Source organism: Chiloscyllium plagiosum, chromosome 7 (genome assembly GCF_004010195.1).
Source record: "Chiloscyllium plagiosum isolate BGI_BamShark_2017 chromosome 7, ASM401019v2, whole genome shotgun sequence".
Classification (NCBI taxonomy): Eukaryota; Metazoa; Chordata; class Chondrichthyes; order Orectolobiformes; family Hemiscylliidae; genus Chiloscyllium; species Chiloscyllium plagiosum.
Window position 1 is genome coordinate 65,819,239 of NC_057716.1, and position 19,293 is coordinate 65,838,531.

Consider the following 19,293-nt stretch of genomic DNA (forward strand, 5'->3'; position numbering starts at 1 on the left):
TGGCATTACACGGGCTCAAGGTGAGATTCAGAATGCCAGTGGGTGTTCAGGGGGTATTGGCAAATGAGGTCAAAGAGAGAAACCAGAAGATCATAGAGTCAGGGGTCATGTGAGGGAAGGTCAGTTGTTATTTACTAAAGAGTGAGACACAGCTTTAATCTCGCTTTCCTGGATAGATATCCAGTAAACAAGTCAAATCTTTCTACGGAGGAGAAGAAAAAGGAAGAAAGTATAAAGCTACAAGCCAAATCAATTTATCTGATTAAGGTACCAATAAATAGCATCACACATCTTCTTATCTTCCCTCTGTCTATTGCAGTATTTCTTGGTCTCAATTATAAAATAAAAGCCAAACACTCAAATCAAACACTCCAAACAATATTTTGAAATAAATCTTGGCTATGATGCACACAGAGCTGAAAATGTGTTGCTGGAAAAGCGCAGCAGGTCAGGCAGCATCCAGGGAACAGGAGAATCGACGTTTCGGGTATAAGCCTCTGCGTGAAAAAGTTGCCCCTTAGGTCTCTTTTATATCTTTCCCCTCTCACCCTAAACCTGGGACTCCCCGAGCCCAGGGAAAAGACTTTGTCTATTTATCCTGTCCATGCCCCTCATAATTTTGTAAACCTCCATAAGGTCACCCCTCAACCTCCGATGCTCCAGGGAAAACAGCCCCAGCCTGTTCAGCCTCTCCTTGTAGCTCAGATCCTCCAAGGGCTTATGCCCGAAACGTCGATTCTCCTGTTCCCTGGATGCTGCCTGACCTGCTGCGCTTTTCCAGCAACACATTTTCAGCTCTGATCTCCAGCATCTGCAGTCCTCACTTTCTCCTCTATGATGCACACAGAATCAATTAGTCACTCTTCCGCATTCATTTTGTTCTGTAGGCTTTTGCCCATCCTCCTGTTCATATGTACTGTTATCCAAGCAGCAGAAACATGGTGGAGGAAGGCTGCTGATTCTTGGAAAAGAAAAGTGCTGAGGCTTCAGAGGGTGACCTTGAGTAGCTCTCACCCAAGGAGGTCCTAACTTTATAACTGCACCATCTCAGGATGAGCATAAGCAGTCTAGGCTAGCTGACTCACAGGAAACGGCAAGTGGATCTGCAGAATGGCACTGGAAGGAGGATCCGTCTAATTTTGATAGAGGCAAAGAGGTCTGTATTCCCTACAGATAATGATACTTCCCCGGGGCAAACCGTAAAAGCTCTCGCAACGTGGTGAAGGACAGATTGCTGTATTACCCACTGTCAGCACCACTGCTGGTGGCTCTGAGTGATAGTGTTTATACTTCATGATTCTTTTCCTGCTTTTCCAGCTCTTTCTCTTTGACACCACTGTTTGAACAGGTGGCAGGTCTTGAGAAACCGAGAGGAAAACATATTAGGGGTGCATGCTCACATCATCTTCAGCTTATAAATTCGAAGATATTGGGAAACAGAGTCATAGAGGTGTACAGCATGGAAACAGACCCTTCAGTCCAAACCGTCCATGCCAGATATCCCAACCCAATCTAGTCCCACCTGCCAGCACCCGGCCATATCCCTCCTAACCCTTCCTATTCTTATACCCATCCAAATGCCTCTTAAATGTTGCAATTGTACCAGCCTTCACCACATTCTTTGGCAGCTCATTCAATACACATACCACCCTCTGCATGAAAAAGTTGCCCCTTAGGTCTCTTTTATATCTTTCCCCTCTCACCCTAAACCTGGGACTCCCCGACCCCAGGGAAAAGACTTTGTCTATTTATCCTGTCCATGCCCCTCATAATTTTGTAAACCTCCATAAGGTCACCCCTCAGCCTCCGACGCTCCAGGGAAAACAGCCCCAGCCTGTTCAGCCTCTCCTTGTAGCTCAGATCCTCCAACCCTCGCAACATCCTTGTAAATCTTTTCTGAACCCTTTCAACTTTCACAACATCTTTCCGATAGGAAGGAGACCAGAACTGCATGCAGTATTCCAACAGTGGCCTAATCAATGTCCAGCGACGGAGGAAGTGGGATGTCAGCAGCACATCCATAAGAGTGACATTTTTCCATTCTCAAATCAGTCACGTTGTGACCCAACGTGATAGTGCCTTTAATGCTTATTACATGCTAACTTTGTGTGTCTACTTGGACACAATTTGGAGACTGTCAGAACGTTTGATCTTATGGTTAGCTGGAAAAAGTGACTCTCATGTTGTTAAAATGAGTTGTTTCAATTTAAAGCTTGCATTAGAAAGATCTGTTTTAACCCAATTCCCCCTTTGAAGATGTGAATGCATTACACAAGGCTGAAAAACATAGGTTTATATAGCCATTATTTGCTTACTGTAACCATTTACTGGCTAACAGATAAACCAACATCATCTATTTTCTCGTTAACTCATTTGAAAAAGAGCATAATCTCTATTATTTTAACCATTTATGATTAATTTGTCAAGGTAATATTAGCAAGGTCAATTTCAAAAGATTGGTGATGACATTAAGAACTTAAAATTAAGCTGCTTTGTGCTTTATCTGCTTAAGAGTACAATGAAAACAAATCTTTTATTAATTCTACAGAAATTAATATATGAAATCAAAATGTTGTAGATAGAACATCATAGTTTCATATGCTTTAGTGCATCTCTGATTGAATCAAATAATTATTTGATCTTTTCATTGAAGAGGGTAGAACAAGCTTTACAATTCTATACTATTTCTGTAACATCCACCAACCTACCCTCAATAATACCCTCAAACATTATTAAAATGTAATAAATGTTAAACAGTCAAGAATTACAGAAAATTTACCAAAATTTACTGATTAAACCTTGCTACACATGCATTAACTTTCATTTCCACAGATCTCAGAAGCTTTGGCATTGCTTTATATGGATATACAAAACAACTCCATTTCATAATTTGAATATCCTGAGGATGGGCAAGGTTTATTTTAAATGATTATTTATTCAACTTTTCTGATACCTATACTAATTGGGAAATATACCATAGAAGATGGCCAGTTTGTATTTACATTTGAACAAGCTACACTTCGGTCATGAGTGGTCAGACATTCCACATACACTGGTGCATCTTTCTTGGACCTTCGGTCCCTGTTGCTGCAGCTTCTAGTTACTCCTGCCAGGAGATCTGCTGTCATGACATGCCATGCTCGCCTATCCTGTACTGTCCTTAAAATAAAAACCAAAATAAATGTGGATGTTGTAAATCAAAAACAAAAACAGAAATTGCTGGAAAAGCTCAGCAGGTCTGGCAGCATCTGTGGAAAGAAAGCAGAGTTAACATTTTAGCTTGAGTGACCCTTCCTCAGAACATCCTTAAAATAACTCATCTACACCCACAGTGAAATCCGCCATCCAGTTATATCTAGGTGACCACTCTTTCAGTTAGCCTCCATTTTATCCTCTAGAAGTGTCTTTGTAATTTTTCAGCTGTGGCAAAATGGCCAGAATACTGGCATTTCTGTTTCTGGATGTTAATTTTGGAATTCTCTTTTTTTTCGCCTCTCTGGCAATTTCAAATACCTCTTCCTATAAAGAGAAAACAGGATATAATAGACCGGATAACCTGACATCAGTAGTGGGAAATGCGAGAATCCATTATAAAGGATTTAATAACAGAGCACTTGGAAAACAGGTTCAGGATGGAATTATGAAAGAAATCATGTTTGACAAATCTATTGCAATTTTTCATTTTGAAATTTGTAGAGTTGATATGGGAGAGCCAGTGGATGTGGTTTATTTAGACTGTCAGAAGGCATTCAAAAAGGTCTCATGTAAGAGATTAACATGCAAAATTAAAACATATGAGATTGGGGCAAGTGAACTAACAAGGAGAGAGAACGGATGGCCAGACAGGAAGCAAACAGTATAATGAATGGGACATTTTCTGAGGGATGACTAGTGGTGTTATATACAGACTACTGCTGGGTGTTCAGAAAAAAAATGAAATCACAAAACATAGTAAGGTTTGATGAGAGAACTATATACAATAGTTCCAAGTTTGTAGAGATCAAAGCTGGGTGAGAGAATCAGCTGTGAAGAGGATGCAGAGATTCGGCATGATTCTGTTTGATATGGACAAGTTGAGAAAGTGGCAAAATGCATGGCAGATGTAACATAATGTGGATGAATGCGAGACTAACCACTTCAGTAGCAAAAACAGAAAGGCAGATTATTATCTGAACAGCAATAGATTGGAAAAGGAGGATTTGCAACAATACCTGGGTGTCCTTACAGATCTGTCACTGAAAGTAAGCAGGCAGGTACAGCAGACAACGAAGAAGGTAAATGATATGCTGTCTTCCTAGTGAGAGGATTCCAGTACGAAAACAAGGGTGTTCTCGCTCCAACACTACAGGACATCGGTAAGACAATACCTGGAGTATTATGTGCAGTTTTCAGGTGCAGAAGGGTGTTCTGGCTATGGAGGGAGTACAATAAAGGTTTACCAGATTGATTCCAGGGATGGCAGGACTGACGGATCAAGAGATATTGGTTAGGTGTTTCTAGTGACTGGGGAGTTCAGACAAGAGGTCAAGGCCTAAGAATAAGGGGTAGGCCATTTAGGATTAAGATGAGGAAAATGTCTTCCCCCAGAGAGTGGTAAGTCTGTGGAATTCTCTGCCACAGAAAGCAGTGGAGGAAAAACATAGTATGTTTTCAAGAAGAACTTTGATCCCCTTAGTCCTAAAAACTATATGGCGAAAAAGCAGGAACAGGCTACTGTGTTAGATGATTGGCCATAATCATACTCAATGTGCTAATCATACTCAATCACCTAATCTTGCTCTTATTTTCTACGTTTCTACATTTTATTTGTCTTATTATCTATATATGGAAAGGTCTTAGTATCCACATTTCAAATGCCTCTATTTCTTCTTTTGATTTTTACTTGGCTAAGGATTGTCTAATATTCTGAAACATTCAGGAAAGTGGATTAAAAGAAGCATCTTATGTGTTTCTATTCCTTGTTACAAGCTTGAGTTTTCTTCTTTTTAATATATCTTTCATCTTCGCAAAATTAATTCTAACCATCTCTATCCTTCTAACTTTTGCATCACACCTATCATTTTTTATTTTTATTTGTCCTAACAGATTTACATATTTACTTCTTCTAGTGTGATGTTATTCACTTCAATCTTCACTCTAGTTCCTTTGATTACATTACTTCCAATTGTCAATGTTTCTGACCTTTTGTTGTAGATACTCAATCCATAGACTAAAGTTTAATATTTTACATGATCTATAATATTTTGTAAAGCGATTGCACCATGATCTGCTTAATTGACAGGTTAATAATATTATGATCCAGCATCAATACAATTGTATCTTTAGATTGGACCTCAATCATATTAATGTTCAGTTAATGTCTCTTCAGTTAAAAAAAAACATTTGTAACAGTTTTTTTCCCCTCTAATTGCTCTAATGAAAAGGAGGCAAATAAAAGTAAAAATGATTAAAGAGGCCTCTTGCCTAATTTACAAAGTATCAAATAAGATTGCTGAAAGATCAGGAGACATTTAAATGTTTAAGGATACCTAATGATTGAGATAGAAATTTGATTTGGAATGGGATATTGGAAGGTGAGTTTTGGATGAGTTGAAGAGGTGTATTTTCCAATCCTCTTTTCCTAACATTAACTCAATTACTATGCTACCTTGAGACACATTGAGACATTGAGGTTTGTAACGCTAGACAGAATTCCTCCACAAGCTAAGAAAAAAAATACAGCTTGAAGTCATACCCAAGTCAAAAGTACTAATAGCTTGAGGAGATACCTATAGGTGACTTTCTACCAGGACAAAAATTTCTTATTGATAACAAAGTAAAATATTACTCAAACTCTTAACAACCACTTAACCTTATCCTGCCTCATTGAGATTAACCCCGTCCCTGCATACAGGGCTATCACCATGCATGACTGGGTCAAGTGTTAGCAAAGTGATTAAAGGCAATCAGTGCCTGACTGAGGGGCTGAACATGGGATGGGAAAAGATGATGAGAGCCATTCTCCATCCCTTTCTTCGGACATTGAACTGCCCGCTACCTGCACAATTCTTACAATTGCCTGGGTCATTTGAGATCCAAGGACTCATTGCTGACTGGGTCAGATGTGTTCTTCAAATAGCAGCCACGGTCTTTTCAGTTATGCTGAGCACAAGAGCTGTTGCTTTCTAATTGGCCAGCAGCTCTCACTAGGCAGGACTTACACTTCCAGGGTCTTCATTCCAAGGGAAGACCTCCCAGGGACCTCACCATTGATTGACGACATCTGCATCTGGTTTGATGAGCCTTTGTGAAAAAGAAGGCACCGTGGCTTTCTCGCCAGCTCTTCAGCCAGCAGGTGAGCTCCCCCAGTTCCATAAGGTTCCACCTAGGTCTTCAAGAAAAAAGTCCTTCCCTCACTTGAACTATTATTCCCTAGAAACTGAAAACTAAAGGAAACTCAAGGTATTAGGATGGATGGCTTTTCTTTCTGCCAACGTGCCCAATGCAAATATAATAAAAGTCCTTATATGTCTATGTTTAAGATTTAAGTTGATCAGTCCCTTTTCCCTCTCTCCTCTGAGATCCTCATTAAAACCCAGCTCTTTGACCTACCTTTCAGACAACCCTCCCATTACAGTTCCTTGGACATATCATTGATTTTGGTCCGATTATATTTCTGCAAAATACTTTGAGAAACATTCTAACAGTAAGTATTATGTAAATGTAAGTTATTTTTATTCCTGAACAAAGGAGATTGTTTATTAATAATACATATCTAATGTAAGTCAGCACTTCTACTTGTGATGATCTTTGGTCTCACTTTCATAGCTGTAATTAACACTGAAGCATATACTATCTATGGTTTATGCATAAATGATAGCCAATACAATTAGAGGCTCCAACCAAAAAGTGGAACCTAGAGAATATTTCTCATATTTGTCTCAGTTTTATGGATATAAAAAGATGTATATCTTACAAAATGGCTTTGACATTATCACAGGCAATTTACTAGTAAGCAATGTTTAGCTTGGCTGAACTCAATTTAAAACGTGCTTGCCTGGCTTTTTCAAATATGTTACATTTTTGTTAACCTTTGCTTTAATCAATGCTTGGTCAGCCAAAAAAAGTGCTATTAGAGCAGACAGTTACCCTTTAATGGGAAGAAGGAACTAAGGTAAACAATTACCTAATTTTCTCATAACATTTGTCTAGTCTCACAGCAAATGAAACCTTTTCTGAATTTCTTCAGAACTATGGTATCCTTATTTAAGAAATAACGTAAAAGTATGAGAAGCAGTTTTTAATGCACTGAGTACTCATTTCTTCCCCATCTCTGTGTAAGTACTTTCATTTCTATAACATTTAGTGTGGCTGATTGCTTGTTTCCTACTGGGAATTATTGCTCCATCTAAAAGATAGATTTTGAGGTATATTCTGTTAATCTCAGGAATCACTTTATAGAATATTTATTTGTTTATTTGATAACTTTATAAACATCCTGGCTCTTATGGTAATATTATTGGCACCAACATACAAATTGAAAAATGTTACTGAATTCCCCTTTTCACCTTGTCATGTTGGAAGTTGATCTCATGAACTATGTTTTGAAATCAATTCCCCTAATAGTTTTTTCAATTGACTCAAATTACAGGTTCTTTCCAAAACTTAAGTATCCTCCATTGTTTCTAGTTTATTTGCTCCTTAGTTCCTTGAGCAAGAAATAATACTATTGAAGTACACTATAATGTAGCAATATGAAAATCACTTAGCACTGATCCATGCTATGTACAGACATGTTTTTGTTGTAGGAGTAAGCCACTTGGCCCTTCTAACACCACCATTCAACAGGATCGTGGTTGATTGATGGTGGCCTCAGCTCCACACTTCTCCCTATCTGCAATGACTTTAACTCCCTTTGTTAATCAAGAATCTATCTGCCTCACTGTTAGAAGTGCTTAATGACTCTGCTTTCACTACTCTCAGGGGTAAGAAATTCCAAAAATGCACTATCCGTTCAGAGAAAAAAAAAATCCTCATCCTCATTTTAAATGGGAAGCCCCCCCGAGAAGGTTTTTACTCAACAGATATCTGGGATGGAGAAAGCTATCTTTTGAGGAACAGTTGGATCTGTATCCATTGGAATTTAGAAGGATGAAATCTTGAGGGGACTTGATTAGCTGGCTGCTGAAAGATATTTCACCTGTGAGAGAGACTAGAACTAATATATTTAAAAATAAGTGATCTTCTACTTTAAATGAAGATGAGGACTCGTTTTCTCTCAGCAACTTGTGCATTTTTGGAAATTGTCTTCCCCTGAGAATAGTGGAGGCACAGTCATTACGCACTTTTAACAGTGTGGTAGATAGGTTCTTGACTAACAAAGGGAGTTAAAGTCACTGCAGATAGGGAGGAATGTGGAGCTGAGGCCACAATCAATCAGCCATGATCATGTTGAATGGTGGAGTTAGAAGGGCCAAATGGCTTACTCCTAATACAAATTCATGTTTGCACATAATAGGGTCAGTGTTAAGTAATTTCCATATTGCTACATCATAGTAAATGTTGATAGTATTATTTCTTACTTAACGAACAGAGGAGCAAACAAAACAGGAACAATGGATGACATTTGTAAGTACAGCAGATTTCCTTCTGTAAAGGACATAGCGAACCAGATTTGCAGAAAACGACAATAAAGTAAATTAGTATGAAATCATTTCCACTTCAAAGACAAGGCTTAAGGCTGTCCAAGGCTAGGATCTGAATATTCAAGAACAAAGGATTGATGACAGCAGAGCGGTGGATGTGATCTATGCAGACTTCAGTAAGGCATTCAACAAGATTCCTCAGGGTAGACTGGTTAGCAAGGCATTTTGGAAAGGCAGATCAGGGCAGGAGTTATACACTTAATGGTAAGGTCCTGGGGAGTGTTGCTGAACAAAAAGACCTTGGAGTGCAGGTTCATACTTCCTTGAAAGTGGCATTACAGGTTGATAGGATAGTGAAGAAGGCATTTAATATGCTTGCCTTTATTGGTCAATGCTTTGAGTATAAGAGTTGTGAGGTCACGTTGCGGCTCCACAAGACATTAGTTAGGCCACAATTGGAATATTGCATGCAATTCTGGTCTCTTTGCTATAGAAAGAATGTTTTGAAACTTGAAAGGGTTCAGAAAAGATTCACAAGAATGTTGCCAGGCTTGGAGGGTTTGAGATATAGGGAGAAGCTGAAGAGACTGGGCCTATTTTCCTTGGACCGTTGGAGGCTGAAAGGTGACCTTAAAGAGGTTTATAAAATCATGAGGGGTATGGATAGGGTAAATAGACAAGGTCTTTTCCTTAGTTTGAGGGAGTTCAAAACTAGAGGGCTTAGGTTTAAGGTGAGAGGGGAAAGATATAAAAGGGACCTAAGGGGCAACTATTTCACACAGAGGGTGGTGCATGTATGGAACGAGCTACCAGAAGTGGTGGAGCCTGGTACAATTACAACATTTAAAAGGTATCTGAATGGGTATATGAATAGGAAGTGGTTAGAGGGATATGGGCCAAATGCCAGCAAATGGGACTAGATCTATTTTAAGATATCTGTTCGGCATAGACGAGTTGGACTTAAGGGTCTGTTTCTGCATGTGTATCTCAATGACTCTAATTTAACATTTATGATGGAAAGACAAAAAAGGAAAAGAAGGTGAAGTAATGCAGATGATGAAAGATGGGATTAAAGCAAGTTACTGAGAAAGGTTCTTATTTTACACTGAGAAAAGAACAAGATGTAAAATGTAGTTAGGTGGAGTTAAGTAACAGCCAACAAGGGGTAGCAAACCTTGTTTACATGCAATAAATCCAGGAATGAGGGGTCTATGTGACAAGGGTAATGCAATAATCATGGCTGATTTAACTCTATGTATGGTCTGCGTAAATTAAATGAGTACTAATGCTATGGAAGTCAAATATGAGATTATTTTTTATTCATTTGTGGGATGCGAGATTGCTGGCTGACCAGCATTTATTGCCCACCCCTAGTTTCCATTGAGAAAGTGGTGATGAGCTGCCTTCCTGAAGTGCTGCAGTCCACATGCTGTGGGTTGATCCACAATGTCATTTGGGTGTGAATTCCAGGATATTGATCCAGTGATAGTGAAGGAATGGCGATATATTTCTAAATCAGGGTAGTGAGTGGCTTGGAGGGGAACTTGAAGGTGGTGGTGTTGCCATGTATCTGCTGCCCTTGTCCTTCTGGTTGGAAGTGGTTATAGGTTTGGAAGGTGCTATCAGAGGATCTTTGGTGAATTTCTGCATGCATCTTGTAAACGGTACACACTGCTGCTACTGAGCATTGGTTGCAGAGGAGGTGGATGCTTGTGAATTTAGTGTGAATCAAGAGTGCTACTTTATCCTGGATGGTGTCAAGCTTCTTGAGTGTTGTTGCACCCACCCAGGCAAGTGGAGAATATTCCTGACTTGTGCCTTATAGATGGTGGGGAAAGTGAGGACTGCAGATGCTGGAGATCAGAATTGAAAAGTGTGGCGCTGGGAAAGCACAGCAAGTTAGGCAGCATTCAAGGAGCAGAAGAATCGATGTTTCGGGTCCCCTGTAGATGGTGGATAGGCTTTGGGGAGTCAGATGGTGAGTTACTTGCCACAGTATTTCTAGTCTCTGACCTGCTCTTGTAGGCACTGTGTTGGTCTGGCAAGTCTAGTTGAGTTTCTGGTCAATGGTAACCCCAAGGATGTTGTTAATGGGGGATTCCATGATGGCAATACTATTGAATGTCAAGGTGCAGTGGTTAGATTGTCTCTTTTTGGTAATGGTCTTAGCCTGGTATTTGTGTGGCTCCAATGTTGCATGCTGCTTGTCAGGCCAACCCTGGATATTGTCCAAATCTTGTTGCATTTGAACATGGACAGCTTCAGCCTCAGAGGGATGTGAATGGTGCTGAACATTGTGAAATCATTGGCGAACGTCCCCATTTCTGACCTTATAATGGAGGGAACATCATTGATGAACCTGCTGAAGATGGTTGAGTCTAAGGAATTCCGGCAGAGATGTTCGGGTGCTGAAATGACTGACTTCCTACAACTACGACCATCTTCTGATCTGCTAATTCTGACTCCAACCAGCTGAGAGTTTGCAGTTTTGACAGAGCTCTTCAATGCTACACCTGATCGAATACAGCCTTGACGTCAAGAGCCAACACTCTCAGCTCACCTCTGGAATTTAGCTCTTTTGTCCACACTTGAGCCAATGCTTGTGATGAGGTCAGCAGCTGAATGGCCCTGGCAGAAGCCAAACTGGGCATCACTGAACAGGTTAATGCTGAACAGATGTTACTTGATAGCACTGTTGATGACACCTTCTATCACTTTACTTATGGCCTGGTTGAATTTGTCCTGCTCTTTACGTGCAGAACAAATCTGAGCAATTTTCCACATTGTCAGGTAGATGCCAGTGTTATAGCTGTACTGGAACAGCTTGGCGAGGGGAGCATCAAGTTCTGGAGCACAAGTCTTCAGTACTATTGCTAGTGAGAGTCCATAGCCTTTTTAGTGTCCAGTGCCCCCAACCATTTCTTGATACCACTTGCAGTAAATCAAATTAGCTGAAGACTGGTATATGGGACTGAGGACTATTGGAGGAGGCCGAGATGGATCGTCCACTCAGCACTTCTGCTGAAAATTGCTGTAAATGCTTCAGTCTTATCTTTTGTATAGATGTGCTGGGCTCTCCAATCATTGTGGGTGGGGATATTTACAGAGCCTCCTCCTCCAGTGGCTTGTTTCGTTGTCCACCACCATTCACAACTGGATGTGACAGGACTGCAGAGCTTAGATCTGATCCACTGGTTGTGTGATCATTTAGCTCTGTCTATCACGTGGTGCTTTTGCAGTTTGACATGCAAGTAGCCTTGTTTGCTAGCTTCACCAGGTTGACACCTCATTTTCAGGTATGTCTTGTGCTGCTCTTGGCCTGCACTTCTGCATACTACAATGAATAGGGAAGAGCACCTGGCTTGGTGGTAATGGTTGAGTGGGGACATGTAAGGTCATGAGATTACAGATTGTGCTGGAGTACAATTCTTCTGCTGTTGATGACTCACAGCACCTCATGAATGTCCAGACTTGAGCTGCTAGATTTGTTCAAAGTCTGTCGCATTTAGCAGGATGATAGTGCCATATAGTTATCGAGGTTATTCTATTCTCAATGCCAAAAGTAGTAAGACTGAAAATTGGGAGTGTTTTAGCATTCAGCAAGGAGGATCAAGAAACTGATAAAGAAAGAGAAAATAAAATATTTGGTTTGATTTATTATTGTCACATGTATTAAGATAGAGTGAAAACTATTGCTTTGCATGCTAACCAGACAAATCGTACATTTGTATGAACAGAATGCAGAATATTGTGTTACAGCTGCAGAGAAGGTGCAGAGAAAGATCAACTCTAATATATGAGAGGTCTATTCATAAGTCTGCATATAGTGGGGAAGAAGCTGTTCTAAAATCTGCTGGTACATGTTTCCAAACCCTTGTATCTCCTGTCCAATGGAAGGAGATGGAAGAGAGTATAACCAGGATGGGAGAGGTCTTTGATATTGTTAGCTGCATTCCTGGAGCAATGGGAAACGTAGATGGAGTCAATAAGAATATGAATGTAAAATAGCATGAAACATCAAATAGACTGTAAAAGCTTCTGCAGGTATAAAAGAAAAGATTAACAAAGACAGATGTGGGTTAATTTCAGGCAGAGGCAGCAGAATTTATGGCAGAGACATTACATAATTACTGCATCTGACTTTGTGGTGGAAGATATAAGGAATTGCTCAGAAACAAGAGATCCAACAGACTACTAAGAATGAGGGAGTGAAAAAAATTGTGTTAGTGCAGAAGTAATGTTAGAAAATTAAATGGGACTGAAAATAGATAAATCCCTGTGATTCAATGATCTGCATCCCAGAGTGTTCAAAGAAGCAGCCACAGAGAAAATGGATACATTGGCAACTATCTTTCAAAAATTCAAAATATTCTGGAAAGGTGCCCGCAAATTGGGAGGCTGAAAATGAAATGTCACTTTTTAAAGAAGGAGCAACAGAAAAATGAGGAACTGCAGGTACATTAGCCTGACATCGGTTAGGGAAATGTATTTTAAAGCATGTGATAATTGGACATTTAGAAAATAACGATCTAAAATACCTGGAGTTAATATGGTTTTATGGAGAGGAAATCATATTTGAAAAATCAATTAAGTTTTTTTTGAGGATATCATCATATGGATTAGGAGCTGGATTAGACCACCGCCCTTAGAGCCTGCTGTACACTTTTGCCTTAGTTTGGGGCACATTTTTTAAGATGAGAGGAGAAAGATTTAATAAAGACATGAGGGGCAACATTTTTATACAGAGTGGTTTGTATATGGAATAAACTCCCAGAGGAAGTGGTGGATACGGGTACAGTTACAACATTTAAAAGATGTTTGAACAAGTACATGAATAAGAAATATTTGGAATGATATGGGCCAAGCACAGGCAGGTGAGATTAGTTTAGCTTGGTATTATGGTCAGGATGGGCTGGTTGGACCAAAGGGTCTGTTTACATACTGTATGACTCTACCATGGTAGTTTTGATTCTCAACATTCCCTCCTACCCCAACAACCTTTTGCTTATCAGTCTTGCTTATAAGAATCTAACACTTTGGAAAACATTCCAAACAATTATGACCCTCTGTGAGAAAAATATTCTCATCAGGTAAAGGAAAATACTTTGATAAGGTCTCGTAAATAAAACTTGAGAATGTAGAATAGAGATAAAAATACTGTCATAGATTTAGAACGGATTAACACGGTGTCACAGTGGTTAGCACTGCTGCCTCACAGTGCCAGAGACCCGGGTTCAATTCCCGCCTTAGGCAACTGTCTGAGTGGAGTTTGCACGTTCTCCCTGTGTCTGCATGGGTTTCCTCTGGGTGCTTTAGTTTCCTCCCACAGTCCAAAAATGTGCAGGTCAGGTGGATTGGCCATGCTAAATTGCCCATAGCATTAGGTGAAGGGGTAAATACAGGGGAATGGGTCTGGGTAGGTTGCTCTTCAGAGGGTCGGTGTAGTCTTGTTGGGCCGAAGGGCCTGTTTCCACACTGTAAGTAATCTAATCTAATAAAAAAAACAGAGTGGAAATAATGTGGCATTCTGAGAGTGGCAATCTGTCAGGGTCAGTGCTTCAGCTCCAGGTGTTCATAATTGGATACAACAACCAAAAGTTTGCAAATGACACAACCTTAGTAAGTACGTGTTGTGCAAATGATGCAAAAAGATTTCAAGAGATTTGGACAAGCTAGATAAAGTAGGCAAGAACATGGCAGATGAAATAGAATGCAGATAATTATTAAGTTGAGTAGTGTTGCCAAACACAGAGACCTGGAGTTTCAGGTACACAGTTCTTTGAAAGTTGTGACATGGATAGACAGGGTGGTTAAGAAGGCATTTAGCGCCCTTGCCTTCATTGCTGAGACCATTGAGTATAGGAGTTGGACATCATGTTGCGGTTGTGGAGAACACTGGTGAGCCTACTTTTGGAGTACTGTGCAGTTCTGGTTGCCCCGCTATAGGAAGGATATTATTAAATTGGAGAAGGTTCAGAAAAGAATGTTGCCAAGATTGGAGGGTTTGAGTTATAAGGAAAGGGCTGGATGGGCTGGACTTCTTTCACTGGAGCATAAATGCTTGAGCGGTGACCTTATAGAGGTTTATAATATTATGAGAGGCATAATTAACGTTAAGAGCAAAGGTCTTTTCTCTAGGGTGAGGGAAGTTCAAAACTAGAGTGACATATTTTTAAGGTGAGAGGAGAAGGATTTAAAAGGGACCTGAGGGGCAACTTTTTCACAGAGAGAGTGGTTTGCATGTGGAATAAACTGTCAAAGGAAGAAGTAGCTGCAGGTACAGTTACAACACTTAATAGACATTTGGACAGGTACATAAATAGGAAAGGTTTAGAGGGATATGGGTCAAATGCAGGCAAGTGGGGCTAGTTTTGTTTGGGAAAGTTGATCAGCATGGAAGAGTTGGCCCAAAGGGTCTGGTTCTCTGCTTTGTGTTTCTATGACTCTGTGACCAAATTGTCCAGTTTGGTAGGAGGAAAAGATGTGCAGAGAATTTACTAAATATTGAGTGATTGGGAATTGTTTATGTCCAAAAGGACCTGGCTGTCATTGTTCATATGTCCCTGAAATCTAATGTGCAAGCAACCAGGAAGGCATATGGTATGTTGGCCTTTATTGCAAGATTTGAGTCCAAAGTATAAAGTGTTTAATTGAGAGTGTGCAGCAGAGATTCACCAGTATAATTCTTGGAATGATGGCACTAATCTGAGAGGTATGACTGAGGAGAGTGGAACTGTATACTTACAAGTTGAGAAGAGTGAGGGATGATCTCATCAAAGCATATAAAATTCTTAAAAGTCTTGGCAATTCATCTTATCAATAAAATTACGGCAGAATCGAATGGTATATTTATTAACCTTTGAAAAAGTAACCTAAATATTCAAGTTATAATCTTATTGCAGGGTTAACAGTATGATTTTAAAGGTTTTAAAATATTGTGTCAGTGATTTCGTGATTGCTACAAAATCAGAAATTGCTGGAAAATCTCAGAAGTTAGCAGCATCTTTGGAGAGAAAGCAGAGTTAACATTTTGGGTCTAGTGATCCTTCAGAATTGATTGTAGCCAGGAAAAAATTGGTATATATGCTAGAGAAGGAGTGGGGGGAGGGGAAGGAGTAAATGATAGCTAGAGATAAAACCCAGAGAGAGAGAGAGAGAGAGAGAGAGAGAGAGAGAGAGAGATTGCCAATTGTTTCTGATTTCCAGCAGCCATAGATCTTTGCTTTTTTAACTTAGTGATTGCTGTTGTGCAATTATTCCATAATATCTATTATTTATGTGGTATGCATATATTTCTACTCCCCTGTCAAGACAGAGTAGAAAATTGCTTTGGTCTTACTTATATTAAAGTAATAAACAAAATAGTCAAAATATTTGTGTCTTCCATTAGCTGGTAATACATTATGTAAATAATGGCATCTGCATTATTTCAAAGTCTGTTCTGCTTTGCAATAATGTAAAAATTACCATATTACTCGAGAAACAGTTCAGAGTTCTGACCAGGAGAATATTAATGAGGAGGAATGAAAACGTACAATGTGGATTTTCAAACTTGTTTCCAGTTCACAACCAACAGTATAACTTAAGTATCTTCAATTCTGACGCACAGCTGGATGGTTTGTGAAGAACTCAAGCTGTGGTCAGTAATTGAAAATATCACCCTCTAAAGATCAGCATTAGTTTTGTACCTGAGTTTGTGCTTTTACTTTCAAAATTTATTTTTGATATGATGTGTGCATGTGACATTGGCATCCATCAAATATGTATAACTGAGGTCCAGCTTTGATAATCTGCAAGATTCAAGAAATCTGAAAAATGATGCATCTCCAGTGAATGTGATACTGTATTCACAGATAAATAACACAGAAACATAGATTGGATTGTGTACTAACTGTACCACAGTCAGTGATCACCAGACTTTGAAAGTTTAAATTATATCTTGTCCTCATCATTAGAGTGAAAGTGAGGGCTGCAGATGCTGGAGATCAGAGCTGAAAATGTGTTGCTGGAAAAGCGCAGCAGGTCAGGCAGCATCCAAGGAACAGGAGAATCGACGTTTTGGGCATAAGCCCTTCTTTCCTGAAGAAAGGCTTATGCCCGAAACGTCGATTCTCCTGTTCCTTGGATGCTGCCTGACCTGCTGCGCTTTTCCAGCAACACATTTTCAGCTCATCATTAGAGTGCACTACTACTGATTATGTCAAATATATTTCCTAAAACGATGGCCTATTGTGTATTATTTAGGGAACTATTTTTCACTTTGCAATAATTAATTGTCCCTTAAACATCAAGAAAAAAAAACACACATTGCTGCTGTTAGAACTCAAGGTTTGATTTCTAACATGTTATAAAACCTATTAATTTCAATCTTGGAAACAACAAACAATGACACCAATTAAAGATTGCATTGTTCCTTCTGAACAAAATAAAACTTGAGCAGGTACTTTCCAAGCACAGTGAATGTTCTTCCTTAAAGTAAGGTGTAATTTAAAGCGATTACCCTTCCAGAAAGGTTACCCTTTAGTCAGAACAAGGAATATTAACCCAGCGTTACACAGAAGAGCCTTCTGAAATAGAATGTCTGCTTTTCAAGCGGCTGTAGTATAATTAGTTACTTGATTTACTGTAAGGAGATTACACTGGCCAAGGAAAGAGATTACAGATGGAGCACTTTGAGAACCGCACAACAGTGTACCAGCAGTGCCTAAAACACGGTGCTCTCAGAATATTGCCAACATCTCCCTGCACAACAAAGGGACGAACAGTCACACTGTAACATAACGGTGCCTGGAGGAAAGTGAAAGATGAATTCGACAACACTGTGTAGAAAAGGGATCTGGAAGTCAGCTTAATAGCACTAGACCAATTAACAGATTCGCTCTGTCTGCTAGTCACATGCGCACCAATGTTACCTAGCAACAAGACAACTCACTAAAAGTTCGCCAGGAAGAATTGCAAATCTTTAGCTGAGTGGGGCTTTGTGCAGTAGAGAAAATATCGGTTTACTGAGTCATATTGTGGTAAAATACAGTAAAACCTTTCACCTGATGCATGGATCATCTTGTCAAAAGAAAACGTATTACATCTTTTCTTTTGGTTAAAATCGTGAACTTCCGTTAAACCAATGCGGTTTACTGTGAATGGCGGAATTTTGCCGTACGGTTCCTATCAACGTGCGTTTTACCTGGTATTTTCTGCTCGTTTCTTTAGTAGATGTAAATGTGAAAAAAAAGTTAGTGTTGAGTGCTAACTAAAAATTGTTAGATTTAGCTATTTTCTTCCCTGTTAAACTGTTTCAAATTTACTAGTCAATATTGTATTCCAGAATAATCTAAAATTAATTGATATCTAAATGTCTTAAATATAAAAAAAACTGTACTCCAACAAAAGTAATGCAAGAAATATCCAAAGTCAGTGCAGTTTTTTTAAAAAAAATCATCTCAATAACATATTGACCAAAATTACACCCATCATTCTCTTCACCAGAATAGCTATAATAGTAATCCAAAAATAAGAACTTGCAAAATTTATGCACCTTCTTACCTTCTGAACTACAATGAACTATAAGCAAAGTTTCCAGAAGAAACAGTGAGAACGTCTGGCCGGCCATGCTGCAGCCTTGTATCGAAGTCTTTCCTAGCTTCTGATGAAGCTGACTTTGGAAGTAAAGGTTGTGGAACCTGATTGATGTAGGTCTCTGAGCTGTCTTTTTTTTCCCTCCTCCTGATGCTAGTTGGGAAAAGGCGTGTTCGAAAGTTGGGACATTGCGTTTGCACTAAAACTGTTCAGCGCTAAGGTTCTCCCCACCCAGGCCCCGGAAGCAGCATAACTCAGCAGCGGTCCTCTAACAGGGAGGTGTCTGCAAGCCTTACTAAACCGTTATTAGCACAATACTTACAAACAATAGGTCAGGAGAGAAAAATCTGGCTCGGCCATCTAGAGAAATCTTTGCACTTCATTCCGATTTTCTAAACGAGAGAGTCGACTTTGATATTTTCTGAAATTCAAATTTTAAAACTCTTTCATTCTACAAAATGAATTTATGAAACAAGTTGGGAAAGTTTTATACAGTCTGTTCGCTTCGCGTGTTCTCCTGCTCAGTGAATTGCGCATTTGCTGTGGCATTTATCTCCCGCTTTTATTCGACAGTAATGAATTGTTTATATTTTACATTGCTTTGGTCAACGAGATACCTGTCAGCAACATGCACTGTTTGTGTGTGTGTGTGTGTGTGAGAGAGAGAGACTATTTAACGATTTTTCCAATTGTGATGGCTATTTGCTAGTTATCACAAGAGGCACAGCTCTGATTTCGTTATTTCTAAGTATGGTATTGCAGGGGACTATTCATGCTTAGGGCGGCACGGTGTTGGTACGGCACAGCACCGGGGTCAAGACTTGGCGCTGCACTCCATAACAGCACGAGGGGCAGATCAGCATATTCAATGAGTTTCTGACATCCCCACCACAAAGAACAAAACAGCCCACACCCTTCACCATCAGTTATGTCCCAGTCAACCCCCACCCCCTCCAACTAAACCTAGCCATCACTTACTTTACCAGAATGGGCCCGAAAGTTTTTTTTTCATAAAAGAGTTCTCAAAACTTCCATTAGGCTTTGCTTTCTTTTGTTGCTCTTTTGTTTTATTGTTGCCAACTTGATGAAATTC

General features: G+C 39.6%; 1 protein-coding gene across 2 annotated transcripts in view; it reads right to left on the minus strand.

Annotated features, from left to right (window-relative positions):
* The window catches only part of lrp2a (low density lipoprotein receptor-related protein 2a), a 333,042-nt gene extending 314,596 nt beyond the window's left edge, over positions 1-18,446 (minus strand). For both annotated transcript variants that reach the window (XM_043693942.1, XM_043693941.1), the window contains exon 1: positions 18,168-18,446. In XM_043693942.1, coding sequence (XP_043549877.1) covers positions 18,168-18,234 — 67 coding nt within the window. In that variant the 5' untranslated portion in view covers positions 18,235-18,446. The remainder of the gene's footprint in view (positions 1-18,167) is intronic.
* Positions 18,447-19,293: the final 847 nt, after the last annotated feature.